The following is a 24,759-nucleotide window of genomic DNA, read 5'->3' on the forward strand; positions in this document are numbered from 1 at the left end:
GGTAAAGGGATTTAAGAGCAAGGCGGGGCAGGGGTGGAAAAGGGCGGCTGGGGAGGGTGGCCGCTCGGGGTCTTGGGACTAGAGGAGGGTAGGGGAACGGGGCGTTAGGGCGAGGGAGCTAGCGGGGGTGGCTCATAGGGGTGGAACAGGGTGGAGAGGGAGGTGGGGTGTGAAAGAGGGGAAGGGCGGGTGGGTGGGGGGGGATTAGGGGGCAGGGCACGTGGGAGATAGGTGGGAACACTGGGAGGGAAGAGGAAGCCAGAGGGTGAGGTAGGCAGGACCAGCACACCCCCAGGCCTCCAGCAGCAGGAGAAGCCCCACACCCCATGGGGCCCTTTACGAGGCAGGCTGAAGGCGGCCGCCTCCGCCTACCACGGAAGAGCCCAGCTCTCGCCTTTAGCTCCGTGTTACCTTAACACGCCGCTTGGGGGCGGGGCGGCCCCGCCCCCCGCCGGTCGCCGATTGGCCGGGGCGTGTATCAATTGTGGAACGTTGACGCCCGCCGCGTTCCATCCCAGGGTAGCCACGTTCGGTTGAGCTCGGAGTAGCCGTGGTGGTGGCGGCGGCGGCCGGGGAAGGAGCTGGGGCAGGAGCGGTTCCAGGGTGATGGGGGCCAGGCTGGGGCTGGGGCTTTGACAGCTGGAGCCGGAGCGAGCCAGCGGGGAGGCAGCCAAGGCCGGGGCGAGCCAGAGCGAGGGGATCGGGGCTGGGAGACCAAGCGGCACCGAAGAGACCCAGGCAGCGGCGGCAGAGCCAGTGGCGGCTTCGCCTCCTCCTTACTGCGGACCATGTTCGCCAAAGGCAAAGGCTCGGCGGTGCCCTCGGACGGGCAGGCTCGAGAAAAGTAAGCGGGGCTTGCGGCGCTGGGCGAGCCCCGATGTTGGAGCGGGGTTCGGGGAGCTGGAGGTTCGGATTGGGCTGGAGGCTCCGCTCTCACGGGGTCTCCCTTAGGGCATTTTTCAGACTTGGCTGCTGCTCTGTCCGGGGCGGGGGGACGGGGACGGACGGGACGAGACGACGGGGACGTGCTGCTTCCACCGCGTCCTTTTGTCTGACCCTGTCTGTCCGTCCATGCAAGTGTAAGGGGCGAGGGGCTTTGTTTGGGCACGATCACTTGCTCCCACCTCTGTGCCCCGTCTGGCCCCCTGGCTTAGTGCTGGCTGCTGGAGTTTGTAAGCTGGGGCAGGCAGAGGAGGTTGGGGCAAAGGGACTGGAGACGAAGCATTCTGTCCTCCCGCCCCCTCCCTGTATCCTTATACCCTCAGCTTTCCTCATGCACTTCCAGGGTTGAACCAACCTTTCCCCCCCTTTTGTGTGTGTGTGTGGAGTTGCTGGGGCTCTGGCTTGCCCGCGGCTGGCTCAGTGACTGGGGATGCTGGCTGCATGCTGGATTGTGCATGTGCCTTGAGAAGTAATTTTGTTTCCTGCACGAAAGTAGGGTCAACTTTTGGGGCGGGAGGGGGGTAGAGGAAGGGGCAGTTTCCATCGCTCCCACTCTGGGGGTGGTGGTGGGGCCTTTCCTGCCATAGGATTTGGCATGCATCTCCCAGGAGAGGAGGCACTGTTTTGTCGGAGTGGGACGGTTTCATGAAGTATTTCCCAGTGTAATGGTGTCTCTCTCTTTCTGTACTTTTACAGGTTAGCTTTATACGTCTATGAATATTTGCTGCATGTAGGAGCGCAGAAATCAGCACAGACCTTTTTATCAGAGGTAAGTGTCTCTATTTATTTTTGACCCCCCCCCCTCCCCTGATAGCCTTTGTTTTCAGAAGCAGCCACTGTGGCCTCCATTTTGAATTTTTATCACCTTTTGCCATTTATTGCTAGTTGGCCTCAGAGCCTCCTGGCTATTTGGAGGAGCGTCCTCTCTCCTCTCGCTCCGCCTCATCTAACCGATTTGCACGCTTTCTTGTTTGTAGATCCGATGGGAAAAAAATATCACACTAGGAGAGCCTCCTGGGTTTCTACATTCATGGTGGTGGTAAGTGTGCATTCCTAGTTCCCCCTGAAAAAAATAAAAGAAAAATGTTTGATCTTAACCCGTCTGTAAGAAGAAAAAAAATAGCCTAGGTAAAAGTTTTGGCTTGATCCGTGTCTCATTTGATAAATAAATGCTGTGTAGTAACAGGGTATGGTGGTGAACTGTGGCCTTTTATTAAGGGATAAAATTTTTTTTTTCCTTTGGCATGAGTAGAAACTTGTCCTTTGTTATAAGGAAGAAGGGGAGAACTTCCTGTTGGTTTCTTTCTTCTTCTCACTGGATAGTCAGGGTATCAAAATAAATGCTTGCCTGTCCCTCTGCATCATTCTAAAGCAAGGGCAGAAAGGATCTCTTGCTTTCTTTGAGATGGTGATTCAGGATGACTTGATCTTTTGGGGGCTCTTTTTGGGTGAGGGGAGGAGATGCCATTTTCCATTCAGTGCCGACTGGTGGACATCAGTTAGACAGACCCAATAAGAGGTCTGTTTTTGTGGCTTATCTTTGGCAAAGGTGTTTTGTTGTGGCAAACTTGCAGGGCTCCTAAGTTTCTGGAGAATCTACTGTTCTGCCCTGAGAAGCAAGGGAAGACTAATTGCGTCTATGAATTACTGTCAATGGATTTCAAATGCCTTTTCATTTAAAGTTTGCAGTAGCGTTGTGAGCATGCGGCAGGTGTGTTGTTTTTGTTTTTGTTTTTGTTTTAAATAAAAAACCAAACAAACATACTGGCTAGACTGAGAGAGATTTTGGTCATATTGCCAAAATTCAGGAAAACCAGGCATACACGCCTCCCAGTTTTCCAGAGCAGACACTTTGCGTTTGGGAGTGGCTGAGACTGGAGCCGCTGTGAGTTCCCCTGCAGCCAGTCATGGAGAATGTTGTATAAACTGAGAAAACCAGTTCCTAATTGCATTTGCCAACTTAGTGCAGGATGCTTATGACATACAAAGCATATAGAGTAGACTCGTCTCGGAAGATCAGATCTGTGGTATTACTGGACCTGTGGAGGGAATTGGGTTATGTTGCATACATAGGCAGTCTAACTTCTGCCCCTGCCTGCATGTTGGGTAACATGGTTAAAGAAGAAGGGTTCGGGGAACATGGTATAGAATGAAGGCTTTTGGATCCTGCAAAACGGGATTCTCTCTGCCTGCTGCCATATATATGCTAATACTGTCACTGGATTGCCATCCAGTCAACTTCAGGCTCTCAAGTGGCAAGATGCTGCCCTGCAATCAGTGCAGGTCAACAAGAAGTAATGAGTCAGTACCTACATGCTATGCTGAGTGGGGCTCTCTGTATCTGAGGGAGAGTAGTCTAGGGGCGCTTTGAGATGTTCTTAACTAGAAATCCTGTGCGCAGTCAACACCAAAGCGATCAAAGAGAATTTTATGTATGGCTTCCCATGCCAAAGTGAAATTTCTGTGTTTGGGTTGTACTCATTGTGGGAATACTTCCTACATGTGAGAAACGTTATTTCGAGGTTCAGTAGATGAACACTGGAACTTGAAGCTCCAGACTGGATTCTTGTAAAGGGTTGCTCAAAATTTTAAGTGTAGAAAGGAGGTTTGAACAAGCTGAAACAGCTGGTTACTGGAACACCTTTTGGGGGTAGGAGAGAAGAGGCATCCTGAGATGACAATGTTGATAACCTCTTAAGTTGAGGTTTTAGAAGTCCATGAATTACCTTTCTTCATTTCAGCAGATTGCCAGCTCACTGTAACTGTTACCAGGACTAATTTTGTCTCTTAAAATGTTTAAGGTGACCCAGTTTGAAATGCTTTTATTTGGAGTTGTTGCTAGAAGGTTTGAATGGAATGAAATGGGATGCATGATTCTGATGGACTTTAAATGTTCTCGACTACAGGCCAATTGAGGTGGAAAGCTGTTTACCTTTACTGAACTGTTGGCACAGTTTGTACTATGGCCCTGTATATTTGCTGTTTAGTATATAGGTAATAATTAGTAACTGGATCCTGTTTTGCTTTTTCTGCCATGCAGTGTATTTTGGGACCTTTACTGTGCAGCTCCTGAAAGGCGAGATACTTGTGAACATTCAAGTGAAGCAAAAGCCTTTCATGATTACGTGAGTAACCAATTTTTAATCCTTGTTGTAATTAGGGGGTCAGATAGCTTGATCCTCTTCAACACACCAAAAGCAAACTTAGCCAACTGGCCGTACTTTTTTTTTTTTTAAATCACGAGTGTTCTGACTTGGTTGAACAGTATTCCATAATGTTGCAATTATGTAAATTAGTTCAGATGTTTATCTTGAGTGCTTAAAGGTATTCCGACTATTGGTGGAATTAAGTAGTTTTGTATAACAATGGACACCAAAGCATTACTGTAGCTGTGCTTTGGGGGAGCACTACTGAGATTTCTTATGTTGAGGACATCTCCTTTACCTTTTTCTGTGCAACAAAAAGGCTGGTATGTAATCTATGGATCTGAAAAGGGGGAAATCTTCAAAGTGCAGTTTCTTTAGTGGCGGGGGGGGGGCACGGACTCTCCACTCATTGCAGACAAAGTGCACTTAGGGCTACTAGGAAGCTTGCGCTGGACGTCCAATAATCCTGTCTCAAAAATATCAATATAAAGGTACTTCATTTCATTAAGACTGCATTGCAGTCTTTTTATTTAACCCGTTTTTGTTGAAGGTCCGGTTTTTAAGGGCTGTGGAGTGTCTGGAAGAGAGAAATTATTTGAAAATGATTTAGGTATTGGTTGGGAGTGAACAGGTTGGACAGGCTATATTCTGGGATTGGATGTGAAGCAGTGACTGTTTGTTCTTCAGATTTATGTCCAGGGGATCCCAGGTAAATAACAGATGTGCATAATAAGGGTATCGGCAGCTGGCTTTTTTTTTTTTTTCGGTAATACAGGGCAAAATGCTTCCTGAGCAACTCCATGACTAGAAGTCACAGGGCTGCTGTTGCTTGAGGCTTTGCAGCCTTCTGAAACTGTTGGTGGACATGTTAGGCTGACTGTTATGTGTACTCCTAGGCAAACTTTGCAAATTGTCAGTCTCTGGGATGGAATTGTTCTAAAGACCCTGGCTTGTTGGCAGTGGTGATTTCAGAGTGGAAGGATTTTAAGATGCTTGATAAGAGCAGACTTTGTTCTTTTTGGATCAGGTCATATCAGCATGGCCTCCGAGGTACACCTTTAAAACTGCAGTAGCCAGATAATCTTGCTGGTGCTCTGAGTGTTTTATGAAACAATTTGGCACTTAAATCAGACTTGACTAGTGGGAATCTTCCTCTGTCATCAGTGTCACTTCTACCATGACCTCTTCCAGGGCGGAATCCAGGGTAATAAAGGGTGGAGCTGTGGAGAGGGGAAATGCTCCTGGGCAGACGAGACTGCTCAATTAAGACTCTAGCATTCACATGAACTTGAACATAAGTTGTTAGGATAGTGACCGTGGAATGTGAACTGAGGAATTGATGCAAGCTTGGGCTAGGTTGCTACAGGAAAATGTCAGTGAGCTTCATTTTACTATCAGCAACAGCAGCCCTCTTCTTCCTGTCCAGCTCTCATAGTATCTTCAGGAGAAAATGGTACAGAACCTTTTCCTTTCCTGTTGTTACTGCCGTGAACCTGCCTGTGCATCTGCCAGTCTCCTTTAGAACATATGTAAGGTTTTGTCCTGTAAATATGACGCAGTGGATGAGTTCCAGACCACACTAAAGACCTCCAACTGCTCCATCCGTTGCCTGGTGAGGCATTTGTTGCTGGGGTGGCAAAGCATGAAAGCTCATGGGATATAAATAGTGAAGTGCTGTTTGAAAATATTTGCTGTGAATGTGTTAAAGGTGGTGTTTCCATCAAGCTAGCACATGTTTTCAGAACCGGTTAAAAAATAAATGTCTCAATAGTGGTTCAGGATACAGAAGTAGAATTCCCCCTTGATATAAGCCAATCGGGAATTGCTGAGCTGTCCCCTAGAGAAATACAAGGGGAAACCGGCAGAAATTGCTCTGATTTCCTTGGGTCTGTGTGTTCTACTGTGATTTTTCCTCTCTTCCTTGGAATTTTGTTTTGTGACTTGCTGACCATTGGTGAATACTCTTGTATCACATGTGCCATTCCGTATGCACTGCAGATTTCAGAATATTTCAAATGATGTGGCAAGGTCCTTCATGTATTGTTTTTTAGATAGATTGAATTAAAAGCTTAGACTTCATAATCAAGAGCATGAGATACAAAGTGACTGACTACTTGCCAGCAGACCTTTCATATTAAGGCTAACTTTGATAACTCAAGTTCCTGAAAACTCTGCTGGAGATTGCAGCTGTGTCCTAGTGGACAGTTATTCTTGAAGCATCTCTTCTGTAATTTTCAGTTTCCTGACTGTGTTAAGACTCCATGATTGGCACAGCAAGCCAGATTTTTTTTGGGGTGGGTCTTACATGCACAACAAAGGTGTGCTTGATGGTATTCACAGCCAAGATATAGCAATGCTAGCAGCAGCCTTACAATAGTGTCTGAGGATTTAGTGTATTTAGAGAAATTAATCTTTTTTAGCTTGGTAATAATTCTAACAATAGGCATGAGTGCATTAGAGTCACAGACTTCTTTAATACATGTTGCTTTAAGCTTACAGCAAATAGACACAATCCTGATTGTTTTTTGATTCTCAGTGTAATACAGTTTCATAACAGCCCTAATACTTTACCTTTTTAGTTTTATTATGAAGACTCATAAGAAGATTTGCTTTCTCCCCATTCCTCTCCCTTCTCTTACTTACAGTTTATTCTCATCATCCTCTCATTGGCCTTAAAGTGGTTGATTACGTTTCTGCTTCACGTTGTTGCTTACTGCAGATGCTTAAGGGTTTTTTCCTCAAGAATCAATGTTTTCACAGCAGGAGAATGTAGTGTACTTTACAGGGTGAGGAAACTACCTGTATAAAACTTAAATATTGACCAAAGAAAGAGAGCAAACGATAACCTTTTTATGTGAATAGGAACCCGTTTCTCTGAGAGACAGGTACATGGCCCATGGCTCTTGTGTGAGTGCTCTGAAAATGCAGAGAGACATAGCACGTTCATGGGGCAGTGATGCTAGATTCTCCTTTAATGGCAACACCAAAGCTGTCTCTTGTTGACGCACTGGTCTTTTCCATTGGGAGTTCTGTTGTAGGGTGGTGTTCGTCCCAGTCTTTGTTTATGTAATATGTGGAAGGATGAGGAGGCAGAGGATATTCTTGTTTGGGGAGGTGGAGTCGGGGGAAAATTTATCCCCTCAGGGTTACTAAGGAGCGCCGAAGTCTAAATGGAGGCTCTTGTCACCTTCTGAACTTCCTCTTAAATTACTGTTCCAAAGCAGAACATCTGTTGCTGAAGCTGAAAGGAGTGTTGAAAATGTGTGAAGAACTGCCTGCAAATCTTGCATGACCTAAAGTTATGGGGCTGCTCAGTGGTTCGAACCAGGGTTTGATTCCTTATCCCTTGCTCATTGAGTGTGAAGGGGCTGGCAGTACTGTTCCTGTGCGGTTTGCAAATCATGAACAGAGTGGCCAGATAACTAATAGTGTGTGTTGGATGTGGTAAAAATAACCCATTATACAGCATGTCACAGATTTGTAGAACATTGTTTAATCATCACCAATTACAGAACTTGGTTTTTGGAGGTTGCACATGTCTGCAATGCATAAAACGACATTTATTTACCAATAGACTTTGCAGTTGCTCCGATATACACTTGTGGACTACTCTCAACTTTCACCTTTGTGTAAATGGAGCACTGTAAAATAATCAGCTCTAGATGTTTTGGTCTTAGAACCGCTCATGCCTGGTGCCTAGCACAGAAATCATACACCAGTTTGAAATACACTTCAAACTTGGAAAGTTTCCCTTCCATGCTGCTTTCCCATTGTTTACCTTGGAGGTGTGGTCATTTGGCCACATGAAGAGGCACATCTCTCAAGATCAGCTGGCTTAGGGAACACACGCTCGGAGTAAGAGCAGCAGCATGCTTCATTAGCAGAGCGTTAAGTGTGGTATTTGCATGCTGTGTAATTTCCATTTCACTTCCCAATATAACCTTATGAAAACTAATAGTAGCAGCAGGAGAAATTACCAATTTCCCCCATCACATTTTAATATTTAAATAAAAATCACTCTTTCGCTTCAGTCTCTCACGACTTTTCATGACGTCTTGATTAACCCAGGTCCTCACCTGGTTAGGAAATGCCGTTTCCACAGAGTTTGAGCTCTTAGCTTAGTTTGAAAGATGCTGTGCTTTGGATGAGATGCTGTGCCATAATACCTGGTAGTGGGAGCGTAATGTATAAGAGCGGGATTGTGTTAGGGGTCATTATTCTATCCAGACCAAGCCAAACACTGTAGCTTTCCAGTGTGTGTGAAAAGCCAACACTCCTCAATAAATTATTCTTGTCTGTAGCTTTGCTATAGCCAGCCTATTCCACAACATCTACAGAAACAGTTGATCCAATAGTAAAAAGCATTAAAAATTATGTTCATTTTAAGCCGCATACGTTGATTTCCAGTGGACTCTTCTAATTTGACCTTGTCTGAACTTTGTATGCAATCCTTATCAATTAATGTACTTTATTTTTTGGATCTTGCGTGCAGTGGGAATCTGGTCGAATTGGATACATTTTATTCTCTGCTTCATTTTGGGGTTGTGAAAACATCAAAAGGGAGTGTGAGGGAGAAATATCCAAAATCTGTCTCCAGTTTCAGTATTTTTGTGTGCATTTCCAATAGAAAATGTTATATTCTCTCTGGAGGTTACTGTTGTTGGCACGGCTGCCTTTATCTTGCTTCTAGGCAAAGCCCCTCTGTAAGCACACTCATATTACAGTGTGCGCTGTGTTGCCAGACACTCTTGTTGCAGGTTTCATTGTGCATCTTCTGAGCCGGTGAGCTACAAAGGGATTGTACAGCATGACAGAGAATTTCAACCACCACGTTATCTCAGAATTGGCCGATTGATGGTTGCAGTTCAGCATTTCAACATTGTGAAAGCCAATACAATTTGAGTTAGCTGTGATGACTGCCAGTTTAAATACCGCAGTGAATTTCCGTCAAATAGCTAATACATAGAATGGGGAATTGCAGAAAACTTGATCACCAGAACCACTTTAGTCGATTTTGGCCTCAAGCTACAGAAAATGAACTTAAATCTAGTTGACTGTCGCTACATACTTTTTGTGGCATTATTCTGTCTGCACAACCTCCTTCAAGCTGAACTTGAGAGGGCGAGAAGTATCGAGAAAAATCGCTCTTTGGTCACGAGATTTGAAAAAAACACAAAAACCAATTCCACCCCTCCCACCCCACCTTTGCATTCATATATAGGTTTCAAAAGGTGTCTGTCCCCCTTATGGCGGCTGCTGGGGTAAGAATACTAGATCATTAGATTGTGTCTGTATGTAAAATAAAGCACTGGGTTTTTTTTTTAATGGTTTAAATGATTTTTAAAAATGTGAATCAACCCAACTCTTCCTGTCCAACTTCTCCTGTCTTGTTTAAAGATGCATTTCTAAAGGATTAATGGGCAGTGTAAGGAAAGCTGTGATTAGTCCTGGAAAAGATGGTATGGCCGGTTCTGCAAAAATATCTCATTTGCTTCACATGTCTAATAGTCCATGGTTTTTTTCTTTCTTTTGAACGTCTAAAAATCACCTGTTGTGTTAAATGGTACCTTTTGGAAATCCCTTATGCCAGGGGTTCTCAAACTTCATTGCACTGGGACCCCTTCTGACAACAAAAATTACTACAGGACCCCAAGAGGGGGTCCCAAGCCTGAGCCTGCCCAAGCCCCACTGCCTTTGGGGGTGGAGAGGGGGCAAAGCCCATGCCCCGCAGTCCCAGGTGAGGGCCCAAAACCAAAGCCCAAGGGCTTCAGCCCCAGGCAGGGGGCCTATAACCTAAGCCCTGATGCCCAGGGCTGAAGCCCTTGGGCTTGGGCCCTAGCATGTCTAAGCTAGTCCTGGCAACCCCTGTTACCAGATGTGCCCGTTACTTTTGGGTATGCTCATTTATTAGGGTTACTCTTCGGGGTGTTTGAGGGTTGGGGTTCTGTAATTCTATTAATGTACAGTAACTCCTCACCTAATGTTGTGGTTATGTTTCTGAAAAATGCAACTTTAAGCGAATCCAATTTCCCCATAAGAATGAATGTAAATGGAGGGATTAGGTTCCAGGGAATTTTTTTTTGCCAGACAAAAGACTGTATAGTGTGTGTGATATATATGCACGCACACACAGTATAAGTTTTAAACAAACAAGTAAATACTGTACACAGTGATGATGATTGTGAAGCTTGGTTGAGGTGGTGGAGTCAGAGGGTGGGATATTTCCCAGGGAATGCCTTACTGCGAAATGATTAACTAGTAATTGGCTAAGCCCACAATTGGCTAAGCCCACTCCTTGTTGCCATTCTCAAGGCAGAATGAATGGAGGGAGGGGAGACAGCATGGCAGACAGACGCACCCTGTGCGTGTGAGAGAGGTGCGCGTTTCCCCTTTAAGCATGCTGACACCACTCTTAAGTACCCTACCTTGTTAAATTAATCAGCAAGCTGAGACCACAGCTCCTGCCAGGAAGCTCGCTTGGTCCTGAACCCTGTGTTGTCCCTTCTGCTCTATGGAGATGGGGTAAGCGGGGTGCAGGAGCAGGGGGAAACCCTGACATTACCTCCGTCTCCCCCCCCCACCAAGCAAGCAGGAGGCTCTGGAGAGCTGTTCCAAGGCAGAGGGCAGGAGCAGCACATGGCAGTGGGGGAGGGACAGCTGAACTGCCATTGCTAGCCTGCTGGGCGGCTGCTGTACAGGGAACTTAGGGGAGCAGGGAGCTGATAATGGGGCTACTGGTCCACTTGGGTTCAAGCCCCCGCCAGCCAGCTGCAACGGGCTGCTCCTCCTGCAAGCAGTGGACAAAGCAGGCGGCTGCCGAAGGATGTTATAAGGAAACATTGCACAACTTTAAATGAGCATGTTCCCGAACTGATCAGCAATGTAACAACATTAACCGGGATGACTTTAAATGAGGACTTACTGTACTACTTATGTCATTTGTGTGTTCATATGGAGCTCTACTCCTTCCTTCTGCAAGTCCCCTCCCAGTGGAGCTACCCTGCAGGACCTAGGTTCCCCAGGGTTGGGTTCCTCCAGCCCTAGAACCAGATGAGCACACACACGCACTAACAGAGCAGGTCTGAACAGACGAGGTCAATCAGCACTCTTAAGGTGTGACACCCCCTTCTTTATTGAATAGTAGTGATAACTCCCCAAGGAGAGCCTAAACCAACATAAGTTACATTAATACCTGAGATAGAAAAGAAAATAGAGAGAGAGAGAGAGAGAGCTCATCCACTCTATGGAGCTTGAACTGTTCAGGGTTCCCAGGTGATGGTGGTAGCTCAGGGTCCTGAGTGCTGGAGTCAGGCAGAGCCCCCAGCACAATCAGTTAGATGGAGCCCAGTGGAACAGATGCAGAGTTTGGGTCCATGCATCAGAACACTGACTGGAGGGTGAGTAGGGATTTTTGTCGAGAAAATAAAATGGTTCAAGGGAGAACGCTAGATTTGTTTATAGGTAAACTGATGACTCAAGGGTTTTCTTTAGGCTAGACAATAGTAGCTGATCACTCTTCGCTATGGGTGGTGTTTTCTTCCAGGGAGCTCACAATGCAACTAGGCTGCTTCAGTATTTTGGAAATCATTCAAGGATTCATTACTAGAATTGGCCTGGTAACTGCTGAGCTGTGTGTGTGCAGGCATAGGTTTATTAACATCTGGAGCAGAGATCCCCCATGATGCAGTGCATCCCTGCTTTTCTGGTCCCAGAGTTCAGTGCGGTTCTCTGTTCTCCATTCTCCATTCTGTATGCAAATGGAGATGTCTCCCTGTCCCATCTTTCATGCAGATGGGGCTAGGGGAGTTGACTCTGTTCTTCATTTTGTATGCTAATGGAGACATCTTAATCTTGTCACCCTTGTCAGGAGGGGTCTAGGTGTGTCTCCGAACCCCAGTCACTGCTCTCTGGAAGTCTTTTCTCTGATCGGTTAGGCTCAAGTAGAGACTGGGGATATGGGGAGGGGTGTCTTTCATACCTGACCCACAGTTTGAGAACCACTGCCTTACACGATGCAGAGACAGCAGGTGTGGTGTTAATATTTTTTTCTAAAAGGCTTAAATTATTGGTGTTAACACACAAATTTAATCAATAGGGGACAAGCTGAGGCTCCTTCAATAGAGCCTCATCTGGGCAGAATAAGATAATATGTATTTCAGTCCTGCTCCCTCAATGGCCACACACCAAGTATAGGATCCAGACAGTGGTTTTTGAACTCTCAAAACTAAGCTGCCAACTCCTCAGGCCAAGACTGTTCTCTGCAAGTGCTGTACTGTGGAAGGTGTTGCCTTCTCAGAGAGGTGATGTGCCCTAAGGTATCTGTAGAGGTATTCTCCACTCCTATTACTCCTTCACTACCAACAAAAAAAACCTCAGCTTTTTTGTGGCCTTGTTTCCACAACTTCCACTAACCTGGCAGTCTGTGCTAGTTTAAATGTGATTGCACAATGCCTTTGTTTGGTGCCCTTTAAACTAGTGTCTGTAGGGGATGATCTTGATGTTTTAAAGATTTTTTTTTTCCTTTTTTTCCCCCTATCCATTGGTCTAAACTGTAGCTCTAACATTGTACATTGTAGCTGTTAAGATCTGTTTTGTTAATGTCCTCTGTTCTTGGTACAGGATTGTTTACCATTTCAAATCTGTGCATCTTAGTGTGGAAGGCAGGATGTTGTGACCCCTTAAGAGAGTGGTTCTCAACCTTTCCAGGCTACTGTACTCCATTCAGGAGTCTGATTTGTCTTGCGTACCCCAAGTTTCACCTCATTTAAAAACTACTTGCCTACAAAATCAGACATAAAAATATAAAAGTGACTCAGCGCTCTATTATTGAAAAATTGCTGACTTTCTCTTTTTTACCATATAATTATAAAATAGAACTATTGGGATATAAATATTATACTTCCAGCTCAACATATAGAGTAGTATAAAACAAGTCTTCATCTGTATGAAATTTTAGTTTGTACTGACTACTTTTTATGTAGCCTGTTGTAAAACTAGGCAAATATCTAGATGAGTTGATATACCCCAGGAAGACCTTTGCGTACCCCAGGGGCACCCATACCCCTGATTGAGAACCACTGCCCTAAGAGATGTAAAGTGTTTGGATGTGTATTAGGTAGGCTAGCCATGGACTCAGTTGATAAATCGTGTTGCAGTTGTTCTGGGTATTCAGTGTCTATTCTAGACCATTCACGTGCATGGTTCTTGGTACCTCTTCAGCACCAATGAAGAGCTGTTGTTCTTGGCTTATGTGTAGTAGACCCATATCGTAAGACTTCATAGTGGTTGCTACGCTGTGCAACCGTGTCTTCTCAGGACTTCAGAGAGCTGGTCTTAAGCACCTCTCCTTTCGCGTCCGTTAAAGTGATGAGCAATATGGCGCCTATGAGGCCAATCAGATTCCGTCTGTTAGAGGACATCGGTGCGCACACATGCTAGCCACTTTGTTGCATACTCTACCATTTAAAAATTTGTCCCCAAAGGCTGGGGTTGACAGGAGTCTAATGCCGTCATTTAGGAGCCTCTTGTAGCCGATCAGTGACCAACTAGGAAGTCAGTTACATCTGTACTGCACTCTCTGGTCACAGCATCTTTTACAGTAGCAGTGATGCTGGAACTCCAGTTCTGCTGCTGCAAAAGAGCAGAACCTGTTCCATGCATTAATTTTGAAGAATCCGATTTTGTCACGTTTCCATTGAAAAGAGGACATGGACAGAGGGGATTGCCAGCAAACTTCACTCCCTTGTGGCTTTGGTAAGGAGATGCTTGCACGGGCACAAACTAAACAGACTGCTTCCCTGGTAAGAAATATGCCTGTTCTGTCTCCAAGGCATGTTCATATCCATTCAGTAGGGCCAGAGTTTCCCAATAGGTAACGGAACAGAGGAATTTTCTTAACATTTGGCACTTTTGCAGGATTATCTGTAAAACCCCTAAAAGGAACGTAGAATTTTCTCCCAACCTAGCAACATGCTGATTTTACAATCTTCTGCACATGTCTACCCATCTCTTTTTGGATGGAGGCATTTGAGGGGAAAGGATGGTGGTCTTTTCAAGAAGAATAAATCCATGTGCCTTTAAGAGTTTCAACAATAGTCTCCAAAGCAGACGCTTACGTAACTTTTTAGGTCTCTCTCTCCCCGCCCTCCCCATAGAAGTTCACCTTTTAATGAGCCAAAGCTGATAAATATCAGCTGTCCAGACAAGTTTATTTAAGATATGTAAAAGCAAAACTGTATCATTAAAATACACCCCTTCATTTAAGCTCTCAGTTTAAAGTTGCGCTGTTTTAATAGCATTGACGGTTCTTGCAGACAAAACCATCTCTTTTTGCCTTGGAATGATAACGTGCATATAGCAAGGATTATTGAAGTGTTGGATAGTTGCACCTTCGTTTAGTTGATATTGATGGAAAAACAAGTTTAGGGCACTCTGAAGTCATGGCGCAGAACTTAGGCTATATTCTTTGTGATTGGGGTTCCTAAATATTTATCCTGTTCTGTCCCTAATGAAAACAAATTGTCAACAGTTGTTCAGTAACTGACTAAATTAAAATCTGTAATTAGTCAATTAGATTAAAGAGTTGGCACAACCTGATTGTATCATGCTGGTTAGGTTATTAAGAGAAAGGGTGTGATTTTTAATTACTGAATGCTAATTTTGACAGTTTCAAATAGAAACAGACGTTTTTCCCCCCCTCTGATTCTGACTGCCTCTGTAAAGTAAGACCGCCACATTTATTTTATGTCAACAAATAGTGGGAAGATGCAAACTTTTCAGATTAAATCCCTTGTGGATTTAAACCCGAGAAAGAGTTGGGTGGAAAAAAGTTACATTAAACAAAATGTTTTAAAAAATGGTCTTTCGAAGACCATCAGTAGCAAAGTAAATCACTTTGTATTATAGCCAGGAAACACGTGCAGATGGAATTCATGTGCCACCCCCCAGCTCTGAAGTTGAGCACACCACGAACTGAGGCCGCTGATAGATCCAAATCTAACAATGCTCTTGTAGCAAATAAAATGATCCAATCATAGATTTGTTGGATGTGGTGGTTGTTTGGGGGTTGGGGAGGAGGAAAATTTGTGGGTGTTGCAAATCACACTTCCCAACCTAAGGCTTAAGAAGCTCAAAGGTCTGTATGTCTGTGTTTTCTCTCTTCTCTCTCTCCCCCCGCCCCCCAACACACACACACACACACACACACACACACACACACACACACACAATGTTCTTGCTTGCTGAGATCACGTGTGTTGTGTGTTAGCTTTTTGGGGGTAGCAGGAGGAGGGTTACTTTGTATCATTCTTTCTCCTCCCTGCTTTCCCCTGCTTAATGGCCATTTTGATCACCCTTTAGCCAATCGATGTTTAGTGCTGAGATTTCAGTAATACAGAAGTGAGTCATTTTTTCAACAACCCCCTTTCTGCCCCCCATACTGTTAGCTTTAGTCACCATTGGAGGGGCCTTGGTGGCATTTGGAAAGTGAAGCCAGTCAAGGAGTAGTAGGTGGTTAGGGAGTGGGAATCACTTCCCCAGGCAGTATAAAAGGCTACTTTTTGTTTGTGATGCAGGATTCCATTGTTTGCTTCAGGAAAACACAGCCATGTGTAATGTCAAGCACCCAGGCTGAGCTGTTCTGAGAGGCTTGCTGTAGAAATCCCTCCATGGGCTCTGGGTGTTTTGTCTGTGATTGACCCCCGTCTCAGTGGAAGTTCGGAGGTGGGTGTTCTTTAGGGCCCAGACGCTGACAGATTTGTAGCTCTGGATAAATCCAAAGCTTGTAAGCCTTCGTTCATTTCCTTTGTGGTCCTTTCAGAGGAACAAAGAAAATGAAGCAGAAGGTGCATATGCAGTTCACGTATGAAGCCAGGGTGACGATGACCTCTTTTATTGGGGCGCTCAGAGAGCTCTCTGAACCAACAGTATGGGCCAGCCAGGTACTACAAGGGGTGCAGCAAAGGGTGTGTTTGTGGGGCAAGGTTCTTGTTCAGAGGCAGCAGAATTTCATTCTAGAGTTGAAAGGCCGGAAGAGACTACCAGATCAGCTGGTCTGACCTCCTGTATGTCCCAGGCCACCAGCACCCACATACTAAACCCAACCACAGAAATGAGACCAAAGCAAAACAGCCCTCAGGAGAAAACGTGTGTCTGCTTCTCTGATTGGCAATTGAAGATTTGTTAGGTCAGTACAACTTGTATCGGTATGAGCGAGGCTTTCCTGTTCTCCTGATCATTTCCTTCCTTACCTTGGAAACTTGGATTTTCTCCTACCTTTTGTTACATATTTTCCCTTTTCAAACCACCTCTTGCTCCATTGAAAACAGCTGCAGGCCAGTCCTAGGAAGCGAACCGAATACTCGGGGTTTTTAGAATACCGCATATGCGTTTGTGTGCTGCAGCTGCAACAGCCTGTAAAACCGAATAAAAAGTAACCTTTGCCCAGATGCTGAATAAATTAAATGGCAACTGATTGTGCAGAATCCTTGCTTGTGCACAGGGTTTTAGAGGCGGTGTCCGTACCACTGTTGGGTAATTTCCTTTCTTTAAGGAGTCATGTAAAGGTAGAGGATTAAAGAATGGGAGAGGAGAGAAACCTAATGCTGAAACTGGTTTATCCGATTGACTGTAGTCCAGCTGCGAGAGAATGGACATAGAACTGCCTTGGTTCTATACATTCTTGCGCAACTAAACATCAAATGTTGGGTGTCTGAGTGTTAACGCCTGACAAATGGCTTTGGATGCACTATTCAGTTGGATGGCTTTCTGAGGTTTCATCTCCCAAGAACCACAGATACAGTTCATTTTGTGATAAGCATTCCTGCTATTTAGTAGGAGCCTCAGAGTGGAGCTTGTCCTTTAAAAGCATAAACTTTTGACACGTTGCTGGTGCTTGTGATTTTGTTTACCAATTACGGTAGAATCAAAAGTGACTTGAACTCCCCCTTCCGGGGGGGAAAAAAGAGTACTTTGTCAAGAGAGCTCGTTGCTGACCTTTTTTCCTTTTCAGTTCCAAACCGCTGGCGAGTGAATGCAAGGGGAGAAATGCTTGCCTATGCAGATTGTAAACGCTCTGCGACCTGTTCTTTTATTACGGGGCGGTGTGGTCTAGTGAGCAGAGCACCGACTTGATACTTGGCAGACATAGGCTGTGTTCCCAGTTGTGCCGCTGTTGACCTGTTGTGTGACCTTCCCCTTTGTGTCTTTGATTTTACTCTGACTTCTCCATGTAGTTTGTAAGCTGTTTGGGGCATAGACTCTCTGAGTGTTTACAGCACCCAGCACAGTGCGATCTGGCTCCTCAGTTGGAGGGGACCCTTCAGGTGCTCCAACAAGAAGTAATACATTATAACAATGGTAGGGTGTCATTTTAGTTGAAAATACTTGTCAGTTTGTACAATCTCTTCATACCTTTGGGGAAAGTGGAAAGTACCCCTTCTGATTTGCCATTTTTAAAATAATCCACCAAACCCAGAGGACAACGGTATGTAAATTGTGCATTTCATAACCTTTATAGGACATGTAGAAAGAAACCAGATTGCTTCTGAACCTTCTGCTAGGTGTTCCAGCTTTCCCTCTTCTATCCATGCCTACCAAATAGCTTTTGTCCATCCGGGGAGTGAGTGGATGCAGCTTTTCAGACAACCTATGCAAACCCCTTCCCATGAGTCAGCTAATCTGTCACAGCACAGCCATAACTAGGTAAAATTCAGATCACATTTGTCACTTGCTGGCTTCTTTTGTCAGGAGTTGGCATTGAAACCTGCTCACCAGGTTCTGAGTAAACAGACCTATATGTTGTAATCTGCCACAATTTATATGAGCAGAAATGAGTGGGTCTGCAGGGCTTGTAACAGGGTTGTTGAAGCAATAATTGTGCCCGATAACTGATTCAGGTCGCAGAACAATTGTGAAGATTGTTAACTTAGCGAGCACTTTCCCCGCTCTGTGATCATCTGTGATCACCTCGTGGTGAAAGGCTGCGAGATTCAGAATTGAGGGTGGAAGGGGAGTTAAGGGAAGAATACTGAAAGCCTTTTTTAAAAAACAAAACAAAACCCCAAATGGAGCCAGAGATGGGAGTGCTGCTGTTTCTTTAAACTGAAAATGCTGTTGGTTTACTGCTAACTGTGGGGGAGGGGTGATGTTTTACCCTGGTGACTTGCTGAGAGTGAGGTTTGTAGCAAGCTTAAGCCCTGATACAGCAGGATGGGAGGAGCAAGGAGTAGCCGCTGCCTTACCAGTTCAGCACACTGTGTAGTTTAGAGGTTTCCTTGGCTTTACTGAATTAGCACGTCTTTTATTTTCTGACCAGAAAGTTAAATTACACACCGTGCTTGAGGATGAGCAGGAGTTTGTGCCTTTTGAGATCACAACGGTGCATGGTCTGGGGCGCGAGCACGGAGCAGAACAGGGGTGTTGGGAATGAATCCCGTGCTCTCTCCTCACCATGTGGAGTTGCATCATTAAAGCACTTTTCAAGATTCTAGCAGAATGTGGCTTTGGCGGACTTCCCCTCTCCCCGGTGTAGAAAGCATCCCCTTCTGGCCCGGCCCTTTCTTGACAGGAACATTTCTCTTCTCAAAATAAACAAAGGTCCGCGGCTTTGAACGTCTGATCTTTGCCACTTGCATCAACAGTGAATCTACCTGCCAAGGAGCTGGTGAGAGTGGGGCCTGTTCTCAGTGACAGGGCATTGTTGGCTTTGGCAAAGGGAGTGGGGTGGGAGATTGGGGCGGGGGACTGCAAGGTGAGGATGGGTGCGTACTGAAAACCTTGTGCTTTTCTCCTTCAAACTCATGTGGATTAGTCTGTTGGAAAACCTAAGACTTCCTTCCCCGTTTTTATATGACTAGAGCATCATTTCCTTCCTGTCCTCTTTATCCCCATTTCGCCTGCCCTGCAGCCTTCCTCTCCCAAGCTGCTCCAGCCCTGTGTTGTGTGCATGCAGTGGACCTGAGGAGTTTATTAACCTAAGCCTTCGCTTCGCTGCCTACAGTGCTTTTGCACTCCTCAGAGATGCCCAGCGTCGCAGCGGGGCTCTCAGCCCCTTGTGTGGTGTGCCCCCTCCCACCCAGTGAAAACAAAAGTGAAATTTAGAGACTGAGAATGTCTACATTACAACAGCACAGCTACAGCGCAGTAGTGTTGACGCTGCCTTTGTCGACAGAATGGGGTTTTCCATCAATGTAGCTAATCCACCTCTCGGAGAGGCTGTAGCTAGATTGCCAGGCCGCAGGCGGAATGCTGCCATTTGTGTCTACACTGGAGCTCAGGGCAACTTCTCTACGTCACACACAGTGCAACGTTTTTCACAGCCCTGAGCCAATGTGGCTAGGTCGATCTAAGTGTTAGGTGTGGGCTTAGGCACGGAAAGTTTCACTTAGCGGCTTCTGGGCAGCAGACATGCTGAGGGCACTGAAGCTGGTTGGGTAACGCTGTGGAAGTAGAGGGTGACACAGGTCCATCTGCAGGAGCGCTATGGTACTGCAGTGGTGAGTTTCTTTTGTTGTTGGGCCTGTGTGCTTTGTGTTAAAGGAAGAGGGGAAAATCCAGTCTTCTGCCGAAGATGTAAAGGTTAAACGTGTGTTGGTGGACACTGCTTGTGTTGGAATAATGGGACTCCCCGTGTGCAGAGCAAAGTGGTGGGGGACAGAGAGGCTAGTGAAATGGTGCTGGGCTTGACAGGGAGAATAATGCTTTGCATGGAGCCATCCAACGCTCTTCTGACCCACAGGACTGCCTGCCTTCGTCACTCCTCTTAATTCATGGAAATTGCCATGAAAAGACAGATGGTTTTTAAAAGTTGATTTCTGTCTCGGCTTTATCTGCTTGAGATTCGTTTCTCTTTACAGAGCAGGCACTGCTTTGGCTGGTAGAAGCGGTGATGGAAGCTGTAGTACAAATTGAGGTTATTGACACCATAAGTCTTCAGTTTTTATATCTGTAGATTTCTCTTTGGCATATTGATGTTTCAGACTGGACACAGGTTAGGGAATCTACATCTGTACGCTGTTTGTCTAAGGAGAAATACTCAAGTGAGCAATAGCTTGTCAGGCGGCTGTTCAGAGTTTACCTTCACCAGGCTGATACTTGCCTTTGCATTTCAGTTTGAATAGTGCTAGTGTGGTTTTAAAAGCACAAGTCTCTCTCGGGGTGGGGGTGTGTGTGTGTGACTTTTGGGTGCCCAATGTTGATTATTCTTTTTCCTTAGAAACTTTTAATATTTTTATTTCCAACAAGCTCAGGTTTAAAATAACAAAACCGAACCCTAACCTGGATGTTTGACTTAATTTTGAAACCAGAACATTAAATCCGCATCCTTTTTTATGAACTACAAAAATATTAAAAGTTTAAGATCCATTGTCTATATTTTGAACCCCTTTTATTTTAAGATCAGTTTGCCAACTTTCTCCATTGGAGTCTGAAGGGCATGGTTAAAAAACCTGGTTTAGCAACCATCTGATAGCTGGGGTGTGTCTCTCATCCATGTGGAGGCGTTGTAAATAAATGTTGTTTCTGGTCGCTTTCCCAATATGAAATCTATTGGTTCTGCCAAGTCAGAAGTATGGTGCTGGGCACTGGACTTCCATTAGGAGTGGAACGTCCATCATGAAATCCTAATGAGCAAACTGTGGTATTTTATTTCTTTGCTAAGGTCAAGGATTTTTTTTTAATGAAGCTTTCCTCCTAGTTTCTGTGTGGTGCTTATAATGGGTTAAATTTGTGCATGGCTTGATGGGGGGCATGTACCTCGTTAGAACATTGATGATTTTTTTCCTTATAAATCCTGTTTAAAATAAAGACTAGGTTAAATCTGCAGAGGTGCTCTGATGGAAAGCGAGAGATGGAGATGATCGCGATTCGAAAGGGAACATTTGTGGCATAGAGTTTGCATGGGCCGAACAATAGAAACACTGTGGCTTGTGCGCAAAGGACGTGGCGCAGATGCGGAGCAGTTAGACTGGCGTGTGGAAGGAATGGGGGCAGGGCTTATTTGCATAACTGATTGTTGCCCTGGGGATTAAGGTGGGGGAAGGGAAGGGAGGCGGTGGGAGCACAAAGAAATCTACAGAAAATGCAGATTTTTTTTTTTTTAACGGGCTCTGCCACTTCTGCTGTTGGGTGCTGGCTGTGTGCAGTGTTGCTTCAACCCACGCAGTTCATTCGTGCCATCCTGCTGACATACGCTTCTGCCTGGTGCTGCTACTAGAGCTGTCATCTGGGTTTGTTTTCACTCAGAGGGCAGGAGGAGGTCCACAAGGGAGACAGCCTGGTTGCCAAGGGATGAGGTTTTTAGCCGCTCCTGATGTCTCTTATAAAGGCAGTGACTCTGCAGCCTGTCGTGTCAAGATAAAGTCCAAAGGAAGACCTCTGGCTGTGCCTTATGCTAACGTTTTTTTTTAAAAAAAAAGTGTGTGTGTAAACCCTTAAATATTTGATCTTGAACGTTTATCCCCCCAGGATGCAGGAGCTTTTTGTAGTGAAAATCTGCTTTTGCTTCCCATCTTTTACTGCCTGTAACAATTTTTTCCCCCGAGCCGTTTTTGCTTCAGAGTTTACTTTATGGAGCTTCACAAGGCTGAGCTTGTACCTCTGATGATTTTTCTAAATACAAATAAGCTTTCAAAGCAGAGGATGTGTTCTAGCTAGTGCTGTCTTACCTGAACACTTGTAAGTGAAACCTGCCTTGCAAGGGGACATGTCCACCGGCACATCCTACCCCAGAGGAAGAGGGGGGTGTTTAACTTGCTCTTAAAACAGTGTGTAGCTTTCAGGGTTGGCTTTCTTATCTGAAAGATGTTTTTGCAAGTCCTGGTTGCTAATCCAAATTATTACATTTGAAAGGCAAAGCTACCGCAAATAAACTTGAAATTTAAGTTCTGTTTGGCTACAGTCCGTAGCTTAGCTCTGGCACACTCTAGAAATGTGCTATGGACAGGGCAGTGAGGAACACTTATGGTTCTGCTGTTTGGCCCAGGGGGTGAGTAATGTGGAATGGAGGATTTCCAGGCAGCGGGGCAAGATGGATTGGGTCAGGGGCTTCTGGGTTCTAACTCAGACTGTGGCACTGACTCTGTGCATGGGCTTTGGCAAACCACTTCATCCTGTTGCCTCTACTTCCCATTCTGCAAAACGAGCTTAATTTCTTGTTTTGCAAGGTGCTAAGGGTGTTACACAATGAAAGTACTGGATGCAATAGATAGTGCTAGCTCAGAATGGCAGCTAGTCAAATGAACCCTCCTGTCTGCTTTGCCAGGTGAGTGCATGAAAGTGTGTCTTATTTACTGTAAGGAATGTAGCTCAGTTTAGCCAGTTAGTTGCTTGGACAGAGCAATTAGGTTAAAGGGATAAGGGGAAAGAAGGACCTTTTTCCAGTGAACAAAATTAGCAGCAGCAAGGGGGGCTTCCTTGCAGAAAATGCTGTAGCCTGTCTATTTGGGGTCAGCAGGTTTTTATTTGCAGTTTAGGGGCCACCTCTCCCAAAGTGAGATGGGGCACACTGTAAGTGGAAATGGTGGCTGGAGCCCAGCTATGCACCAAGCAAAGCCTCTTTTTTTCTTCTGAAGGCTGAGTACAGCTGCATGTTTGAAAACCCCTTGCTCTGGGCTGACCAAGGCCACATCTACACTGGCATTGCAGCAGCCTCGCTGTGCCGGAAGGGATTTTTCTGTTGCTGTGGGTAATCCACCGCCTCACGTGACAGGAAGCAGGTTGGCATCGGTAGGGCATTCAGGCCAAAGGAATGGCTAACGGGGAGGCGAGGCTGAGAAGTGGTCGGCCACTTAGAGCCAACAGACAAGCTTCTTGCTGAGTTGGACTAGTCTTTCTCCTTTGGGCTAACAAAATGGTGGTGAGCAGTGTCCTGCCTTTTACACACCTCCACCCCCATCAAACACAACTTCTCACATGCACCTAGATAGCTGTGGGTTCTTCTAGTTGGCAGCAGAAGGTATCAGCTCAGAGGCCTTAGTGTTTGATTCCTCAGACTTTTCCTCTTGGCCCTCAGTAGAAAAACGATGGTGCTGATGGACTATGTAACGCGTAGGGCCCCCACCACCTTCTGTGGGAAGCCCCTGCCTATGATGGAGCTGCAGCTGCTAGTGGGGGCAGTTGGGGTGACTAGGTGGAGCAGCCAGTGTTCGAGTGACAGTGCGAGCTGCCTGGTGTATGTGACTGGTGATTTACCCCACTGTTCCGTCACTGCATGCCAGGGAGACCCAGTGCCCAGTCATGGGACTCGGCAAAGCAGCAGCATGGCCTTCATTCCTGGCAGCTGCAATGGAGATGATGGCTGCCCTGAGCATTACTGATGTAACTCTTTTCCCAGTGCTCATGTCTTCTGGTCTCATCATGGAGGGGAGGGGGAAGACTGGGTCTGGGGAGGCTGTGTGGAAGTGACCAGATTCCTGTGTCCCCACTTGCATGGATTCATGTCTGAAAAGTAAGGCGTTTCATTGTAGGCTCTTCCCTTCTCCTTTCCTTCTCTCCCCCCCCCCCCCCTCCTCCTCCAACCAAGAGAGGCGCAGATGGGGTCTGTGTGTAAATCACATAGAAGGATTCTGTCTCCTGGAGCCTATGCCCATCTGCCTGCAGGATCGCAAGGTGAAGCCATTCTCTTTTATCTGAGAGCCTGAACTGTGACAGAGTTGCCACTTTGAATTGGCGGAGTAACCTCAGCATGAGTTTTAACACACATGATAAAGCAGTCCTGAAGTGTGGCTTTGTTCTGTAAGTTTCTCTGCCATTTGCACCTGCTCCCTGGCGACCTTCTCTCCAGCTGAGTGACCAGATGTGGCTGTTTCAGGAGCCAGCCAATGTCTCTCAAGTGCCAGCCAGTTGCAGTTGGTAGAACAGAAGGAGTTTCTCCTTTTTTCCCAGCCTCCCTCCCTGATGTGCAGCGTGCTGTGGTGTTTTCCCTTGCTTCCTGCGGGGGCTCTGAGTTGGGACTGTAGCTTCCATCTAGGTTCTGGGCCCACTTCAAGGTCTTGCTGCTCTTTCAAGTGTACATTGCAGGATTCTCCATTTCTCCTCTGACACATCTGGCTACATCTCAATACTGGGTTACTAGATGAGCTGTTCCACTCAGCAGTTCCCATGTTACCCATTCAGCGTGGAACGGCTCTTTCTTAGATGTTTCTCTGTGTGAGGCAACATAGCATTAGGGATGTCACAACCATTTTCGGAGAGCAAGAGGGCTATCTGTTGCTGCATAAGGTAGGAAGTGGCCTTGGCTATTGCTTTGTGAAAGTAGGAACTGCCAGATCGGATCAGAATCAAGGTCCCATCTAGTCCGATGGCCAGTACCAGATGCTGCAAGAAGGTGCAAGAAACCCTGTGCAATATTTAACTCAGCTACTTCATTGCTTTTAGACAAACATAAAATGATGGGGTCTAATTTAGCTGTTACCACTCGAGAAAGAGATCTTGGAGTCATTGTGGATAGTTCTCTGAAAACATCCATTCAGTGTGCAGTGGCAGTCAAAAAAGCGAACGAAGTTGGGCATCATTAAGAAAGGGATAGATAATAAGGCAGAAAATATCATATTGCCTCTATATAAATCCATAGTACGCCCACAACTTGAATACTGCATGCAGATGTGGTCGCCCCTTCTCAAAAAAGATACATTGGAAAAGGTTCAGAAAAGGGCAACAAAAAAATATTAGGAGT

General features: G+C 45.7%; 1 protein-coding gene across 4 annotated transcripts in view; it reads left to right on the forward strand.

The window, feature by feature from the left end:
• The first annotated feature begins 423 nt into the window (after positions 1-423).
• Positions 424-24,759, forward strand: part of SSBP3 (single stranded DNA binding protein 3) — a 136,693-nt gene continuing 112,357 nt past the window's right edge. Inside the window, exons 1-4 of one of the 4 annotated variants that reach the window (XM_084636477.1) lie at positions 424-844; positions 1,639-1,711; positions 1,920-1,981; positions 3,983-4,067. In XM_084636477.1, coding sequence (XP_084492603.1) covers positions 789-844; positions 1,639-1,711; positions 1,920-1,981; positions 3,983-4,067 — 276 coding nt within the window. In that variant the 5' untranslated portion in view covers positions 424-788. The remainder of the gene's footprint in view (positions 845-1,638; positions 1,712-1,919; positions 1,982-3,982; positions 4,068-24,759) is intronic. The other 3 variants (XM_084636475.1, XM_084636478.1, XM_084636476.1) reach the window with 3 other exon arrangements.

This window comes from Lepidochelys olivacea (genome assembly GCF_965140295.1).
Source record: "Lepidochelys olivacea isolate rLepOli2 genome assembly, chromosome: 8".
Classification (NCBI taxonomy): domain Eukaryota; kingdom Metazoa; phylum Chordata; order Testudines; family Cheloniidae; genus Lepidochelys; species Lepidochelys olivacea.